The sequence below is a fragment of the Hemiscyllium ocellatum genome, chromosome 23 (genome assembly GCF_020745735.1).
Source record: "Hemiscyllium ocellatum isolate sHemOce1 chromosome 23, sHemOce1.pat.X.cur, whole genome shotgun sequence".
NCBI classification, from domain to species: Eukaryota; Metazoa; Chordata; class Chondrichthyes; order Orectolobiformes; family Hemiscylliidae; genus Hemiscyllium; species Hemiscyllium ocellatum.
In genome coordinates this window covers 16,784,171-16,803,194 of record NC_083423.1, presented here as the reverse complement: position 1 = coordinate 16,803,194, position 19,024 = coordinate 16,784,171, and the positions used below count along the sequence as shown (strand labels likewise).

The window sequence follows — 19,024 nt, the reverse complement described above, 5'->3', positions numbered from 1 at the left end:
CCTCAGAAATGTTAAGGTCCCTCTCAGAAGTGAATACTGACAGAACATATTCATTAAGGACATCCCCAAGCTTCTCCGACTTCAGGTGCAAGTTCCCTCCACTCTCCCTGATTGGCCCTACCCTCACTCTGGCCACCCTCTTGTTCCTCTCATGAGTGTAGAATGCCTTCGGGTTTTCCTTAATCCTACCCGCTAAAGCATTTTCACGCTCCCTTCACTGAACCCCCATGGGCAGCACGGTGGCTCAGTGACTAGCACTGCTGCCTCATAGTGCCAGGGACCCGGGTTCGATTCCAGCCTCAGGCGACTGTTTATGTGGAGTTTGCACATTCTCCCCGTGGTCTGCGTGGGTTTCCTCTGGGTGCTTCAGACTCCACCCACAGTCCAAAGATGTGCAAGTTAGGTCATTTGGCCATGCTAAGTTGCCCATAGGGATGGGTAGGTTAGGCGCATTCACCAGCTACAAATATAGGGTGGGGGAATGGGTCTATGTGGGTTACTCTTCGGAGGGTCGGTGTGGATTTGTTGGGCTGAAGGGCCTGTTTCCACACTGTAGGGATTCCAATTCCAATTCCAGCTCTCCTCAGTCCATTCTTCAGTTCCTTCCTGGCTACTTTGTAACCTTCTAGAGCCCTGTCTGAACCTTGCCACCTCAACCTTAAGTCAGCTTCCTTCTTCCTCTTGACTAGATTTTCTACATCCCTTGTCACCCAAGGTTCTTTCAACCTACCATTCCTTCCTTGCCTCAGTGGAACAAGCCTATCAGCAGGTGCTTCTTAAACAACCACCATATTTCTGTTGTGCATTTCCCTGAGAACATCTGTTCCCAATTTAGGTGCCCCAGTTCCTGCCTAATAGCATTGTAATTCCCCCTCATCCAATTAAATACTTTCCATGAGTGTAGTAAAGGTCAAGGAGTTGTGATCATTATCACCAAAATACTCTCCCACCGAGAGATCTGACATCTGAGCCGGTTTGTTGCCAAGCACCAAATCCAATATGGCCTCCCCTCTAGTCAACCTATCTACTTATTGCAATAGGAACCCTTCCTGGACACACTTGACAAAAACTGCTCCATCCAAAATACTTGAACTAAGGCGTTTCCAATCAATATTAGGAAAGTTATAGTCACCCATGACAACAACCCTGTTACTTCTACACATTTCCCAAAACTGCCTCCCAATCCGCTTCTGTGTCTCTATTGCTATTGGGGGGCCTGTAGAAAACTCCCAATGAAGTGACTGTTCCATTCCTGTTTCTGACTTCCATCCGTACTGATTCTGTAGACAAACCCTCCTCGATGATCTTTCACTCTGCAGCTTTGATACTATCCTTGATTAGGAATGCTATTCCTCCACTTCTTTACCTTCCCTCCAATTCTCTTCAAAACATCTAAACCATGAAACATTCACCAACCGTTCTTGCCCCTGTGATATCCAAGTCTCCATAATGGCTACAACATCATAGTTCCAAGTGCTGATTCATTAACTGAATTCGTCACCCTTATTCCTGATACTTCTTCAATTAAAATAGACACACTTCAACCCATCACATTGGCTGCATCTTTGCACCATCATGTGCCGACACCATCTCCCCATAGACTCTCTGCACACTGTATCTGGCTATTCACTACCTACTCCATCATCTGATCCATAGTTCAGGTTCCCACCAATCTAGTTTTAAACCCTCCCGGAACTAAAAGAGATTTAAAGTAAGTACTTCAAGATGGTGAGCTCTCCTTTCATTGTTCGAAAGAAAATGTTTAACCATACCCCTGTCATCTACCAAGGTCCTCCCATTCTCTAAAATAAGACAAAGAACTGCAGAAACTGGAGATCTGAAACAAACAAAAACGAATTGCTGGAGCAATTCAGGACACCTGGCAGGATCTATGGGAAAAAAAAACAGTTAACATTTCGAAGCCTGTGCTCCTTCTTGAAGAAGGATCACAGGACTTGAAACATTAACTCTCTGTCTCAGAGAGTGCCTTGTTACCTGTTGCCCTTGTCACCATGGAACCTCTCCTGATTCCACCAATCCCAGTCATATAGTCATTAACTTGTTGATTTTGACCTGAGTCACTAACAATTCAAGTCCCAATGCTGCACTTCAAACTCTGCCCAATGTATCCTTGACAAGACATTTCTATGATTCCAGCATCATAGGTGTCCTCTAATTCATAGATAAGCCAATCATTTGTCTATTAAATTCAAAACCTTACTGGTGAACTATTTTTTAAGTGTTAGTCAAAGTATTTTAAGATGCTCATCTGCTATCACTTAGTATTCCATGACTTTTTGAGCATTGAATTCCTTCAATCCATTTTTAAACAATCTCCAATCCCTTAAATTCACTTTATTGTTTTTCAATGCTGTTTAATCTGCATTCTTAAAAGTGGAATAACTGACTGCACTGATCCATAAAACATTACATCATTTAATTCAATTCAATACAAATATAAGCATTTATTGCATATTAGAGTAAAATCTTGATTATTATCAGTACTCTTATTATTCCTTGCCACTGAGGCACATAATGCAATAAAAAAATACTGCATGACTGTTTAGTACAAGTCACGGCCATACTGCTGGTCCTAATTCTGGATAGAGGAACAGGGTGGTACACAAGACTAACAGCCTGACTTATAGAGTCCAGTTTGCTCAATTTACAGTACTGGCTCTGAAACTCATTAAAGGTGCTCTCACTGGTTCTATTTAGTAGATAGTGTCTCTACAAAGAAATGTGACAAAGTGCATAATGCCATGTCTGATGTCATCCCTTAACGCAGAAAGTGGAAGGAAACATCAGCAATTTTACTGCAACATGACAGATCAGGACAGAGGGAAATTGAGTCAAAATAATTCTGGAACATTAATTAACTTCTTAGATCAGTTCATAAGATAACAGGAGGTCTAGCTTATCACAAAAGATCAGGTGAGAAATTGGGTTAATTAACATCTTAGGTGTCCCTATAAGTTGTAAGATTAAATATGTGATTCTTGTGCAAAATTGTGGAGTAAATTAACACTTCCTACTTATATATCCATCCAGATGCCTTTTAAATGTCGAAATTGTACCAGCCTCTACCACTGCCAGAGAATGGGTATATGAATAGGAAGGGTTTACAGGGATATGGGCCAAATGCTGGCAAATGGAACTACATTTATTTAGGATATCTAGTCAGCATGGATGAGTTGGACTGAAGGGTCTGTTTCCGTACTGTACATTTTTATTACTCTAAATCATCCCAGGCACTATATTGTTAAGGACATTAACATGCACAAGTAAATGGTTGCTGGAAGTAGTTCAACAATTAAATCAATCAGTGATCTGTCCTGAATTAATGGCAGTGCTCGCAGTTTGGAGTTCAACACTCGAGCAACCATTCTTCATTAATTTCGCACACCTGAAAAAGTCCCTTGCCGCATGAAGAACCTCACTTTAGTTACAGCGATCATCAATGACTTATAGAACAGTTGCTGATTGAATTCCCTGGCTGTTATTTTGATTCTACAATACTTTATATAGTGAGTCAGGTTACCAAAGGAAGTGGTATAACAGGTGCTGATTAATTTATTCCATACTTCAAAATTTTTGCATAAACCAGTTTCTCCAAAGTGTGGGTGTAGAATTTTCTCCTGGAAATGCAGCCTGACTTGAAAAATCAACAGAGGCTTTGCAAAACAGGACAAGCTACTGGAGGAGGAAGGGCAAAATGCTCTTATGGACCTGATGACTGAATGGCTTGTTTCTGTCTTGCAAATACTAAGTGACGTGGATACAAATCCTTTAATCAGACAGTATGGAAATTCAACAGTTGAAAATTAATTTCTTCACACTGAAACTAGTAAACATGTGGAAAAAACTGTTAGTGAGATAATGGATGGGGTTAATGTCAATAAAATCTTGACCCAGCTGGATAATACTTTTGTTAAATGAAATGATTGAAATACGTAAAAACATACAATATTATTTTAATGTTGGGCATAGGGGGTTAGCCCTGGATATTCTATTTCTGCTTTACCTGCACAGAAACTTGTACTCAAAATACTTCTTCAATAATTCATACTCTACCTGTAGTGTTTGGCATTTGTTGCTCAAGTTGTGTTACATTTGCGAAGCTAACTTCATCTTCAAATTCAACTTCTTCACTGTCATCTTCATAGTCTTTTCTATCAAATGCAACCTTCTGCCCTTCAGCATCTTTTCCCCAGTCTTCATCAGAATTACCTGTTCTAATGATCAGCTGGAAATCTCTTCCTAAAGGACAAACAAGAAGAAAGACTTGCAATAATACAGCATCTACCAAAACATATTCATACAAATTGAGGTATGCCTTTACCATTATAGGCTTCATGAATAAGTGTGTAGATGAATGTGTGCAGAAGAAATTAATTTGAATGTTTACCACCTGGAAATCATGAATGAACCAGGAGATCCACCCCCTACTGGAATTCACGTCTGACGCATTCAAGTTGGGCGATCCTGACATATGCAGGAAATCCAAGTATATCCGTTACAAGACTGTCAGGAAAACCAAGAAGCAATACACGACATAAAGGGCTGCAAAGCAAAGTCAAACAGAACCATGGGCAACAGTGCATCCCTACCTGATGATCTCAATGTATTCTATGTTCACTTTGAACAGAAGGGCAGTGAACAATATCACCTGTACCAAAAGCCTGGGATGCACCTGTACCTTCGGTTGCCACCACAGATGTTAGATGAGCCTTAAGGGTGAGCCCATGGATAGCGAATGACCCAGATGGAGTCCCCAGCCATGTACTCAGATCCTGCACACACCAGTTAGTAGGAGAATTTACAGACATCTTTAACCTCTCCTTACCACAATTTGAATTTCCCAACTGCTTCAAGAAGACCACCATCATCCCATGCCAAAGCAAAATCATGCAGTGTGTCTCAATGCTTTCCGCCGTGCATGTGACATCCATAACTATGAAGTGCTTCATGAGATTGGTCATGGATCACATCAAATCCAGCCACCCAGGTTGCCTTGATCCCTTGCAATTAAGACTATTGATGCAACAGGTCCAAGGCATATGCCATCTCCCGGGCCCTGCACTCATGCCTGGAACATCTGGATAACAAGGATACCTATGTCAGGCTCTTACCTATTGATTACAGCTCTGCCTTCAACACCATAATTCTAAACAATCTCATCTGTAAACTCCAGGGCTTGGGTCTCTGCTCCCCGCTCTGTAAGTGGATTCTCGACTTCCTAACTAACAGACCACAGTCAGTGATAGCTGTCAACACCTCCTCCACAATAATTTTCAACAACCGTGTCTTGCAAGATTGCATACTCAGCCTCCTACTGTAATCCTTATACACATGACTGTGTGGCCAAATTCCACACCAACTCCATTTACAAATTTGCTGACAACATTACTGTTGTAGATTGGATTTCAAATAACAAAGAGACTGAGTATGGGAAGGAGATAGAGTGCTTAGCAGCATGGTGTTAAGACAAATCTCCCAATCAATGGCAGCAAAGTGAAGGAGCTGGTGTTGATTTCAGGAAATGGAGTGGAGGGCAAGCCCCTGTCTGCATCAATGGGGCGGAGGTGGAGATGGTTGAGCGCGTCAAGTTCCTGGGAGTGACGATCACCACCGATCTGTCCTGGCTCACCCACATTGACACTACAGTCAAGAAAGCAGAATATGCCTCTATTTCCTCACTATTACAAATTTTTAATAGATGCACCATTGAAAGCATCCTATCTAAATGTATCACAGTGTAGTATGGCAACTGCTCTTCCCAAGACTGCAAGAAACATTATGCAAACTAGCTTCCCATTCATTGACTTTCGTCTATAATTCCCATTCATCTATAATTTCTGCTGCATTGAGAAAGCAACTGACACAATCAAAGACACCTCCCAACATGGTTATACTCTCTTCCAGCCTCTTCCATTGGACAGAAGATATAAAAATTTGAATACATGTATGAAAAGATTCAGGAACTGCTTCTTCCCCACTTTCATCAGACTTTTGAATGGACCTCTTAAATGGTACTGTTGATCTCTCTGTCTGCATCTTTTTGGCAGCTGTAACACTGTATCCTGCACCCTGTTCCATTACCCTGATGCACTTGTATGGTACGATCTGCTTGTGAAGCATGCAAGGCAATATTTTTCACAGTGCCTTGGTACACGTGACGGTAATACATTAAATCAAATCAAATGAAGGTACATTGATTACTGAGCTGCAGGCAAAGACAGTAAGATCCAGAAATGGCAAAGATAACTGATCATCTAATTTAGTTTTAGTGGTGTTGGAGAAAGAATGTTGGGTGTTATTCAAAATGTGCTTTTTGATCTTTAATATCTACTCAAATTGGCAAACAAAGCCTCAATTTGACATTTCATTGCAATGACGGTATCTTCAATAATGCAGCACTCTCTCAGCAAAACACAGGATGGTTAGAAGAAAATGGTTCCAATTTCTCAAGTGGAGTTCAATGCCTGACTATTTATCTGCTATTGTCATTGCTTGGGCTTGAACTTCAAAGTCCATATGAACCATGTTTAAGGAATGACCCAGTAAGTCCAACTTTAGATCTCATTGTAAATGTAATATTGTTTTTGCATTACAAGAAATAAATTATTTCCATCAACTCTACAATATTAAAAATAATTTATTGGGAAACATACTCCACTGGGGATAAAAGGCATTGCATTTACACAATGCTATCACACTAATCTTGCCTACTTAGCTTTCTTTCACACCGACTGGCCAGTGATCAATAATGTAGTATTAATGCAGCGTGTAGTAAATAATAATCAGTAGTCATGCTCCTTTATTGCGTATGGCTTTAAGACACAGATAATCCAGAGCATAATAGAGAGAGGGTTCTCTAGCACAGTACAGATACACTATAGCCCCAATTATTCCCTAGTTACAAAACTGTTCAATGCAACTGTGTTGAAACTGAATGCTTATCAATATACCTATTTATGCCCAACTCTAAAACCACATATAATACAACACCCATGATTATTACAGAAATAAAAATAATGGATAACATTTCTCTTTTAACTAATAATATACAACTGATTTTCTTTGTAATGATTGACCTTCTCACAGAATTCATTTCAGAGATAAAAATATTTCAAAGTAGTGCATTCTACAATTTTGTTGGCAACTTGTTAATTCCTGAGAAAAACAAGATGGTCACATACTGATTTAAGAGAAATTTCATCCACAAATAAACATTTCTCATTAATTGTGTACATATTGTGGAATTAATCATTTAATTTCCAAACAAATAGTATATGTAAAATCATAAGAGCAGGAAGAGACCATTTAATCCCTCAAGCCCAAGCTGTTATTTGATTAGATCAAGGCTGACCACATTTTAACTCCAACTTCCAGATTTGATTCCTTAATATGCTTACCTATCAAAAATCAGCAAATCCAGTTTTCTCATGTTCATTTCACTCCAGCGTCAAAAGCTTTTGGGGAAGAATGTTGCAGATTTATACGAATCTTTTTTGTGAAGGAACACTTCTTGACATCATTTCTCAATGGCTTAGTTCTAATTTGAAGGTTTTGGCTTTTTTGTGATCTTTCCCATCAGAGGAAAAAATCCCTGGAAATCCTTAAACATCCAAATAGATAGCCCTTTAACCTTCCATACTTGAGGAATAAAAGTCTAAACTATACATCTGTCCTCATAATTTAATTCATTTAAAGTTTAATAAATTTCCTGATGAAAACCAGACTGATTCCTGGGATACCAAGACAATCATGGAGAGACTGAATCATTTTGGACTATACCACTGAAATTTAGAAGAATGGGTGTATTTAACAGAGACATATAACAATTATAAATGGAATAAACCAGATAGATGCAGGAAGATTGTCCCTGATAACTGGGGAGCCCAGAACCACCAGTCACAGTCTAAAGGTATGGGGTTAGGCCATTTAAGACTGAGATGAGGAATAATTTCTTGACCTACAGATAAGCCTGTAGAATTCTCTGCTTCAGAAAGCGGTTGATGCCAAAACATTGAATGTTTTCAAGAAGGAGATAGATATAATTCTTAGGGTTAAAAGAATCAAAGGGTATGGTTAAAAAGTGGGAACAGGATACTGAGTTGGATGATCAGCAATTATCATACTGGATGGTAGAATAGATTCAAAGAGCTGAGCAGCCTTCTCCTGCTCCTTTTTCTAGGAAGAAAAGTGACAAAAATCATATTCATTCAAATAAACCATTTTCAATTGAATAAACATTGCAACTGTTCTAACTCATCATTAATGACTGGATAATTTGATTGGTGCCTCCATGATCAGGACAGCTATTATATTGGTTATTGAAATATAAACATCATTAACTGCCCAAAAACGATGTTGTCCACTTTGATTCACAATTTTAAAAAATCTATTGATGGATCAAATTATTTTCAATTACTTCTAGTTATGCATGGTCTTGATGGTTCTTCTTGATGAATTAAAAATAGCCAATATTTTTGAAGTTTGGGCACACTTGCTGCGCTATTACATCTGGCCTCTCAATATACCCTGTCAGCTCTGGAATATCTCATTCTTTTTTGGTCTGCAACAACCAGTGGAAGTTATCCTAGCTTTCACATTAAATATAGATGCTGTATGCTTTTAAATCTAATTGCAGGGCTTCCATGAATTAATTTAAACAGTAACTCATGAGTAAAAAAATTCAGATTGTCATAGTAACATCGCAGATCAACTGGCAGAGATCATCTTGGACATCTTCAACCTCTCCCTGCAGCAGGCCACTGTCCCAGGCTGTTTCAAGAGGGCCAACATCATCCCTGTGCCTAAGAAGGCTCAATGACTAGCCTCCAGTGGCCCTAACTTCGGTGGTCATGAAGTGCTTTGAAAGGTTGGTCATGGCATTAATCAACTCCAGCCTCCCACTACTCTTTGACCCATTCCAATTTACCTATCGGACCAACAGACCCTTGTCGGATGCCATATCACTTGCCCTCATTCCTCCCTACAACATCTTGACACAGAGCTACATAAGACTCCTACTCATCGAGTACAATTCAGTCTTCTACACTATTATCCCCTTGAGACTGATTACTAAACTTAGTGATCTCGGACTAAGCCCCACCCTCTGCAACTGGATCCTCAGTTTCCTGACCCACAGGCCACAATCAGTGAAAATTGGGGACAATATTTCATCCTCACTGGAGCCCCCCCAGAGGTTGGTACTCAGCCCCTTACTGTACTCATTGTATACCCATGACTGTGTCGCCAAATACCAGACTAATGCCATTTACAAGTTCGCTGATGACACCACCATAGTCGGTTGAATCTCAGATGGCGATGAAAACAGACTACAGACGGGAGGTGGGAGACCTGGAAAAATAGTGCACTGAGAACAACCTAGCTCTCAATGCCAGCAAAACCAAGGAACTCATTATTGACTTTCGGCAGGATATTACTCATGCCCCCCCTACACATTAACAGCACAGAGGTGGAATGTGTGGAGAGTGTCAAGCTCCTGGGTCATCCACAACAAGCTTTCTTGGACTCTTCATGTGGATGCACTGGTTACAAAGACCCAAAAACGTCTCTGCTTCTTCAGACAGCTGAGAAAATTTGACACGACAGCGAATGCCCTTGCCAACATTTATAGGTGCGCCATCGAGAGCATTCTGTCTGGATGTATCACTACCTGGTATGGTAACTGTATCATTTAAGGTCAGAGACGGTTACAGAGAGTAATTAACATAGCCAGGATGATCACAAAGGCCAATCTTCCATCTATAAATAAAAGCAAATTCCTGCGGATACTGGAATCTGAAATGAAAAGAGAAATGCTGGAAAATCTCAGCAGGTCTGGCAGCATCAAAGGGTCAGTTAGACTCGAAATATCAGCTCTTTTGTCTCCTTACAGATGCTGCCAGATCTGCTGAGATTTTCCAGCATTTCTCTTCCATCTATAGAATCCATCTACCAGGCCCACTGTCAAGGAAAGGCCACCAGCACTCTTAAAGATCCATCCTACCCTAGCAATGATTTTCTACAACCTCTACCATCGGGGAGAAGGTACAGAAGCCTGAACACACAGACCAGCTGGTTTTGTGAGTTTCTACCCTACTGTTGTGAGAATACTGAATGGACTCACAAACTCTTAAGATTTGCCCGTACCTGTGTTTTTGTTTTTGCTGCTGTTTACCTATTATTTACTATCTATGCTACTTAACTATATGATCTGCCTGTCTGGTTGCAAGACAAAGCTTTTCACTGTGCCTCGGTATACGTGACAATAAATTCAACTCAATTCAAAAACTCGAATAGCAATAATATTTTTCATACATTAAACAAATTAACAAAATGATTAATAAAATTAGGACAAAGTTTGTTGCAAAACAGTGATATATCCAAAGATTCAGGTGATATTACTAAACTGCTCAAAGCATTTGATATATTACTGGTATTACAATCAGTTGAGGAAGGGACAATGGTTCCCATCTGTTTGCAACTGACTGAAAGGGAATCAATTTTTTTTTCTTTATTAGCATGTAGCTATTGCATTTCAATTAAACTTAGTCAACCAGATCAAAAACGGAGAGATAATTCCAAAGTTTATCTTGAGTAGAATCTTATTACCAGCATCCCCCACAAAAATGTGACATCAAATGCAGATACAAAGATAGGAAATGAGCTAACAAAGCAGTGATGGTAGTTTGCGAGGGGTGGGGGTGGTGTCTGGTATGGACTGGATGGTAAAGGTAGATGAAATAATTAATTTTAAGAGCCCTTTGATTTGCAGTAATGAAAAGACCTGTGAAATAACTGCAAAGAAGCCAGATCCCAACACCAAGTCACCCTTCATTTACTAGTGCACAGCACACTGGCTGTCGCTATTGGTCAGCCAAGGCTTTCCTGATTGACGCAGGTTGACAACCCCAATCAAGAACCTGGCAGTTAACGAGGTCACTCTGGTTCCAATCAGTACATCCTGCCCCCTATATCTGGGGATGTAGACCTGGTGTTTCATTTGCGACGCTTTTGACCCAGGTCCAATACCTCCAACTTGGACTCAGGCACAGGCGGTGTGTACTGGACCATGACAGGTCTCTTGCTTCCAGAACTTCTCGAAGAGTCTCCTTCTCTTCTTTTTCTGGCAATGGTATCAAGGCTGCATCCATTTCAGACTCTGAGGTTTCCTCGACACTAGATGGAGGGGGAGCATGTGCAATTTCTGACAGGCATTCTGGCTGTTCTGAGGGGTCAGGTATGGTTTGCTGCTGCCCCGTTTGCAAGGTAACAGCTTTCAGGTGATCCATGTATTTGTTCTGGAGTGTATCACCTACCCAAACTTTGTAAGTCATGGGACCTGACCTCGCGTCAACCTCGCCCCATACCCATACAGGGCCATTTCCATGGTTCTGGCACCAAACTTCACCCCCAAATTAAATTGTTTCTCTTGCTTTGAGGAGAAATTTGGCTGGCATTCGTGTTTCTGCTGTTGTTTCACCCTCCCAACCCATGTCTGGAAATATCAGGTTTAACTTGGGGCAGAGTCTTCTTCCCATCAGCAACTCCGCTGGTGCTATTCCTGTTGTTGTTTGGGGTGGTCCTATAATTGAACAAGAACTGGGAGAGTTTGGTCTCAATTCATGCTGTAGACTGCTTCTTTAAGACTGCCTTCAATGTTTGGACCAGTCTTTCTGCTAGACCATTGGATGAAGAATGGTATGGAGATGTCCTTGTGTCAAATGTTATTTGACTACAGGAAATATTTGAATTCCCTGTGGTAAATGACATCCCATTGTCCATGACCAATACTTCTGGGAATCTGTGTATCACGACCAATGCTTGCAACTTCTCAGTCATCTTCCCTGAATTTGCTGAACAAACTTTAAGCACACCCAACCACTTTGAATGAACATCCACATTGACCAGGATCATTGAGCCCATGAAAGGACCAGCATAGTCAACATGCAACCAAGTCCAGGGTTTGTTCAGCCATACCCACAAATGTGGAGGTGCTACAGGTGGCAATTTAGTTCTTGTTGGCACTCTAGGCACTTCCTTACCAATGCAGCTATGTCAGTATCCAAACCAGACATAGCTTCTTGCTGGCATCTTGGAAGCTGCTAGATGATCCTGATGGAGTTTGGCTAATATCAGGCAGCAACCTTTACCCAGGACAATCACCCTTGCTCCCACAGTAATATGGACTCCTCTACGATAATCTGGTCTCACCGGGTCCAGAAAGATTTCAGTCCTGCTTGTGATGGCCCTTCTGTTTACCCCTTTACCACCAGCAGTTGCAATTGCTCTAGGACAGGTTCTTTTTATGTTCACAGTCGGATATTGTCTGTGGTGTCTGGAAGAGTGTCCAGAAAGTTTAAAACCAAAATTAACTCTTCCAGGGAGGCACCACTGGAGGAGTATCTGCCATTGGGAGGCAGCTCAAGGCATCCACATTAGTCACTTGGCTTGCTGGAATGGTGTTCTAACTTGGACTTGCATACACTGAGAATAAGGGACCAATGCTGAATTCTACTGGAAGCTACCTTGTCTTCCTTCGGTAGCCCTAACAGGGGTTTTTGATTTATTACTATGAAAAATTCGTACCCGTAAAGGTACTGGTAGAACTTCCTCACACCAAAAATGATCACAAAACCTTCCTTCTCCATCTGGGCATATTTGCATTCGGCATCAGCCTAAGTCCAGCTAGCATACACTATTTCCTCTCCATTGGGCCACAGGTGAGCCAACGCTACCCCAATACTGTATGGGGAGGTATCACATGTCAGCACTACTTCTTACTTTGGATCATAGTGGGCCAACACCATTAGATGACGATAGCTGCTTTTCCACTTCCCTGAAGGCTGTTTCTTGGCTTTGTGACCATTTCCAATGCTGACCCTTTTTCAATATGTGTAAGGGTGCCAAGATGGAGACCAAGTTACATATGAATCTTCCATGATAATTCACTAACCCAAGGAAAGATATAAGCTCTAGTATGGATATGGGAGCTGAGCCTCCTTTGATTGCCCTCACTTTCTCTTTAAATGGGTATAACCTGATTTTTGTCAACTCTGTAATCCAAGTAAGTCACTCAGGGCAACTGGAACACATTTTTCCCTTCTAAGGCACATGCTTGCCAGGGAGAAATGTTTAAGCACTATGTCCAAGTGCTCTTTATTGGTCTTCCCTATTATTAGTACATCATCCAGATAAATGGAAACCTGGGGTAGCCCTTGTAAAATGTTTTCCATGGTCCACTGGAAAACAGCGCAGGCTGATGATACCCCAAATGACTGTTTTGTATATTGATTTAAACCCTTGTGGGTATTGTTTGCAGCATACCTCTGGGACTCATTGTCCAGTTGCAATTGCCAACTTTGCAAACGAGTCCTCTATATGAGGGATCGGGTATTTATTCAGCTGCACAAAGTGGGTAACGTTTGCTTGAAATTCCCACAAAGGCAAACTGAGCTGTCAGGCTTCACAATTGGTATGACCAGTGCTGCTCATTTTCCAAACTGCACTGGTTTAATGGTTCCTTTGCTCTCCAGCCTTTGGATTTCCATCTTTACTTTTGCCTGCAAGGCAAATGGCACTGGGTAGGCCTTGCAAAATCTTGGAATTGTGTCCTGGTCAACATTTAAGGTGGATTTGGCCCTTTGATAGGCCCAAGCCCTTCTTGGAAAAACTTCTGATATTTCACTAGGACTTCACTGAAGCGGCATTTTCCAGTCGAAAAATGCTGAACCAATCAAGGTGAATCTTTCTCAACCAATTCTGCCCCAAAAGGCTTTGACCTGAGTCATTTACTGCCATCAGTGGTAATTACGTCAACTGCTTCTCATAGGAATTGTACCCTCAATTTGCAACGGTTCCCAAGTGTATGTTCTCTGTCAGGCTGAGGTCTTGCACAAGCTTAAAGATTAGAGTCCTGTGCGAATCTTGTTAAAGACAGACTCTGCAACCACAGATACAGCTGTGTCAGTATCAAACTCCATGGGAACTCGGTGACCATTTAAGCAAAAGATAATTTTAATTGGCTCAGATTTGAGAGTCACTAAGCAATTTAATTGTGCCATCGCAAATGTAAGGGAACTTTCCATGGTGTGCATGCTCCTGGATACCAGTCTACAAGTTTTGCTACTCAAGTCAGGGCTTGTAGGACTCCTTTGCTGTCACTGGTCCGCCTACCGTCAGCAACTACAATGGCCCAAATCTTTAAGAACTGTTTAGCCATTTAGCTGAGGCTCAGTTTTGTTGTGGATTCTGCTGTGTGGGTTTGCCAGAGTCCCTCTGCTCAGGACATGCCCTTTGTGAGGATCTGTGATTGTCTATACTCACGTGGTATTCCCCAGGCTTAGTTAGACAGGTGATGTTGTCCACTTCCAATGGGATGCCTTGTAGTTCCCATGCTCTGCTTGCCACATTTTCTAATGACAAGGCTAGCTGAAGTGCCTGTTTGAAGTCCAGCTGGGCTTCAGCTAATAGATGCTTCTGCATGGTTACATCATTAATCCCACATATCAAACAGTCTCTCAGCATCTCATTCAGGGTTAACTCTGCCAGTTGTTGGAATGTCATCAAAAATCCTGATATGGAATCGACTGGTTCTCTAACAGCGGAATAAAACTGATAGTGTTTCAGGATTAGAGGAGGTTTGGGGCCATTATATTCCTTCACCAAGGTAAAAACAATGATTGCAGATGCTGGAAATCAGATTTTGGATTGGTGGTGCTGGAAGAGCACAGCAGTTCAGGCAGCATCCAAGGAGCAGCAAAATCAATATTTTGGGCAAAAGCCCTTCATCAGGAATAAAGGCAGAGAGCCTGAAGCATAGAGAAATAAGCTAGAGGAGGGTGGGGGTGGGGAGAAAGTAGCATGGAGTACAATAGGTGAGTGGGGGAGGGGATGAGGGTGGTAGGTCAGGGAGGAGGGTGGAGTGGATAGGTGGAAAAGAAGATAGGCAGGTAGGACAAGTCATGGGGACAGTGCTGAGCTGGAAGTTTGAAACTAGGGTGAGGTGGGGGAAGGGGAAATGAGGAAACTGTTGAAGTCCACATTGATGTCCTGGGGTTGAAGTGTTCCGAGGCAGAAGATGAGGCATTCTTCCTCCAGGCATCTGGTGGTGAGGGAGCGGTGGTGAAGGAGGCCCAGGACCTCCATGTCCTCGGCAGAGTGGGAGGGGGAGTTGAAATGTTGGGCCACAGGGCAGTGCGGTTGATTGGTGCAGCTGTCCCGGAGATGTTCCCTAAAGAGCTCTGCTAGGAGGCGTCCAGTCTCCCCAATGTAGAGGAGACCGCATCAGCAGCAACGGATACAATAAATGATATTAGTGGATGTGCAGGTAAAACTTTGATGGATGTGGAAGGCTCCTTTAGGGCCTTGGATGGAGGATGTGTGGGCGCAGGTTTTGCAGTTCATGCGGTCGCAGGGGGAGGTGCCAAGATGGGAGGGTGGGTTGTAGGGGGGCTTGGACTAACTGTAACAAGGACAGAACACCCCTGGTGCTCACCTACCACCCTACCAACCTTCGCATAAATCAAATCTTCCACTGACGTTTCCGCCACCTCCAAAAAGACCCCACCACCAGGGATATATTTCGCTCCCCAAGTCTTTCTGTCTTCCGCAAAGACCGTTCCCTCCATGACTACCTGGTGGGGTCTGAGGGTGGGAGTGTGGGATGTGGACGAGATGCCTTGGAGGGCATCTTTAACCATGTGGGAAGGGAAATTATGGTCTCTAAAGAAGGAGGCCATCTGGTGTGTTCTGTGGTGGAACTGGTCCTCCTGGGAGCAGATACGGCAGAGGTGGAGGAACTCTGCCAAGTCTTGGAAAGTTTTAGTCTCTGGTGCCTTTGGGAAAGTTAAGCCCTTTACAACCGAAAATGCTGTGGGTCCACATACAGTCAGGTGGATTACTCATTGCTTTTATCTGACCCAATGTCGTTTGCCCAGAAAAAATATTGCATTCTTTCCACACACTGGACCAGTCTTCAACAGTAGGGTCAAATGAGTCAAACTTCCCAAATAGAGGCATGATGCCAGAAGTGCTTTCCTTACTCCAAGATGACAATTGCAAGTCATCAGGCACGTCCTGTTTTATTCCGTTGCCACTGAAATAACTGCACGGAGGCCAGGTTCTGTCACCAAGCCACCCTTTATTTACTCGTGCACAGTACACTGGCTGTACCCAGACAGCGCAGAGTCTGTCCTTTAAACGGAGGAGATTCCACTCTCCTAGTCATGCGCTTTCTTTTCCTTCTCTTGCAAAATCCTAATTCTTTTCACAAAACAGAAGGAATTACAACGTCACTGACAAGTGCACCACTAGTTGGATGAAACTTGCTTGCATTTCCTCCACTATATGGTGGGTGGCACGGTGGCATAGTGGTTAGCACTGCTGCCTCACAGCGCCAGAGACCCGGGTTCAGTTCCTGCCTCAGGCGACTGACTGTGTGGAGTTTGCACGTTCTCCCCTTGTCTGCGTTGGTTTTCTCTGGGTGCTCCGGTTTCCTCCCATAGTCCAAAGATGTGCAGGTCAGGTGAATTGACCATGCTAAATTGCCCGTAGTGTTAGGTAAAAGGGTAAATGTAGGGGTATGGGTGGGTTGCGCTTCGGCGGGTCGGTGTGGACTTGTTGGGCCGAAGGGCCTGTTTCCACACTGTAAGTAATCTAATCTAAAAAGTAATCTAATCTAATCTAAATTGCCCGTAGTGTTAGGTAAAGGGGTAAATGTAGGGGAATGGGTGGGTTGCGCTTCGGCCGGTCGGTGTGGACTTGTTGGGCCGAAGGGCCTGTTCAAAGTTTGTGCGAAGATTTGTAGCTCGGGTGCTTGTTGTAGTGGTTCTGTTCGCCGAGCTGGAAGTTTTTGTTGCAAACGTTTCGTCCCCTGGCTATCCCTAGTAGCCACACACTCAGACAACATGCAACATGAATTCGACTGGGAAAACACTACTATCATAGGGCAAGCCAGACAGAGAACAGCCAGGGAATTCCTAGAGGCATGGCATTCATCCACAAATTCCATCAACAGACACATCGACCTGGACCCAATATACCAATCACTACAGCGGACAGCCAAAACTGACACCGGAAGCGGCAAGGACAGACCACTATAAATGCCGGAAGAAACATCAAAGAAGCGCTTCGCAGGAGGCTCCACAGCACTGATGATGTCTCCTAGCCAGGGGACGAAACGTTTGCAACAAAAACTTCCAGCTCGGCGAACAGAACCACTACTACAAAGGGCCTGTTTCCACACTATAAGTAATCTAATCTAATCTAATAAGAACTTCAGTCCGGGGCCTACACATGACACTTACACACAAAGGGGCAGTCTTGGGCCTACATACTAAAACAATGGCAGAGAGGCTGTGTCCGATCACCAAGTCACCCTTTATTCACTGGCGCCTAACCATCACGGAGTCCGTCCTTCAAACTGAGGAGATTCTACTCTCCTGGTCGTATGTTTTTCTTTGTCTTGCAAAATGATAACACTTTTCACAAAATACAAGGTATTATGACATCCTTGACAATTACATCATTAGTTGAATGAAACTTGCTTGCATTTGCTGCATAAGAACTTCAGCACCTGGCCTATGCAAGGATCTGTCAGTCTACTCATGGAGGTTACACACAAAGGCACAGTCTTGGGCCTACACACTGAAACAACAGCACAGAGGCTGCATGCTGTCACCAAGTCATCTTTTTGTTTGCTAGTGCAGTACACTGGCTGTTGCTAGCTAGCTCGGAATTAGTTTCAAACCGAGGAGTAATCTCCTGTTTTTTTTTCCTGTTTACTAGCACACAATACACTGGCTTTGGCCAGCCAGCCAGCTTGGAGTCAATCCTCCACTGAGGATATTCTAATCTTGTGGGGTTGTTTTCCTGTATTTTTTAAATACAAAGTCCTCATGAAGTTACAACACATGGCAACAACCACTGTACATCAAGGTCATCAGAGAAATTGAGACATTAACAAAGAACACCACAAATCTCAGTGTAAACAATAACGTAGAACGATGCAGACAAAATTGTTACACAGGTCAATTCCCTCTGTTAGAGAAAGTACTGCAAAATCTAAAGATATCACATAAAAAGAAAAGCAAACTTAACATCATAGAAATAAAAGCTTCAGCGGCAAGTCAAAACCCACACAAATTAACAGCAACAGATACTCTGCATCAGAGCACATCACTAAGGAATAAGATATTAACATAAAATATTCCATTGGAATACATTGCATTGTAGACAATAATACAAAACAGTAAAACACTAACATACCTCCCACAGGGCCAGCTATTAGTCGGCTGACATAGGGGCCAGCTATCGATCAACCTATAGACCTTCTGGCTATCGGTCAGTCGACACATGGGCTACCTTTCAATCAGCCCATTTTCTGGCTATCAGTTGGCCTACACATGGGCTGGCAATTGGACGATCGACACATGGACTGGCTGTCAGCCAGCCCATCCACAACGGCCCAGTCCACCCACAAAAACATTATGTACATATGAAGAAGACTCAGTCCAACCATAAAGACACAATCTACTCACAAAGACCTAGTCCACCTGCAAATGCACATCTACTTACAAAGGCAAAGTCTGCACATGAAGGCGCAGTCGTACACAGAGTCGCAGTCCTCACAGGAAGGTACTGTATACATACAGAGGCACGGTACACACGCCAAAACTTGGTACACGTACAAAGGTTAAGTCCAGGATCCATCCACTGAATTAACGGCACAAAGGCCGGGTCCCATCATCTGTCATCCTTCAGTTCACGTGTTCACATAGTACACTGGTTGTAGCCAGCCAGCTCAGAGTCAACCGTCAACTGAGGAGGTTCTAATCTCCTTATATTTTTTTTGTCAACAGAGGCCAGTATCCTGTCACCAAGTCACTCTTAATTTACTAGTGCGCAGTACACTGGCTGTGGCCAGCCAGCTTGAAGACAGTTACCTGAACTGAGGAGATTCTAATCTGGTTATTTTTTTTTCAGCAGTACATACTGGCTGCAACTCAGC

The 19,024-nt window shown here is 42.7% G+C and overlaps 1 protein-coding gene across 1 annotated transcript in view; it reads right to left on the bottom strand.

Annotated features, from left to right (window-relative positions):
* Window positions 1-11,306, bottom strand: part of si:dkey-117n7.5 (uncharacterized protein LOC559444 homolog) — a 35,640-nt gene extending 24,334 nt beyond the window's left edge. The window contains exons 1-2 of the mRNA XM_060842529.1: window positions 11,054-11,306; window positions 4,075-4,260 (exon numbers count right to left, since the gene is read on the bottom strand). Coding sequence (XP_060698512.1) covers window positions 4,075-4,260; window positions 11,054-11,306 — 439 coding nt within the window. The remainder of the gene's footprint in view (window positions 1-4,074; window positions 4,261-11,053) is intronic.
* Window positions 11,307-19,024: the final 7,718 nt, after the last annotated feature.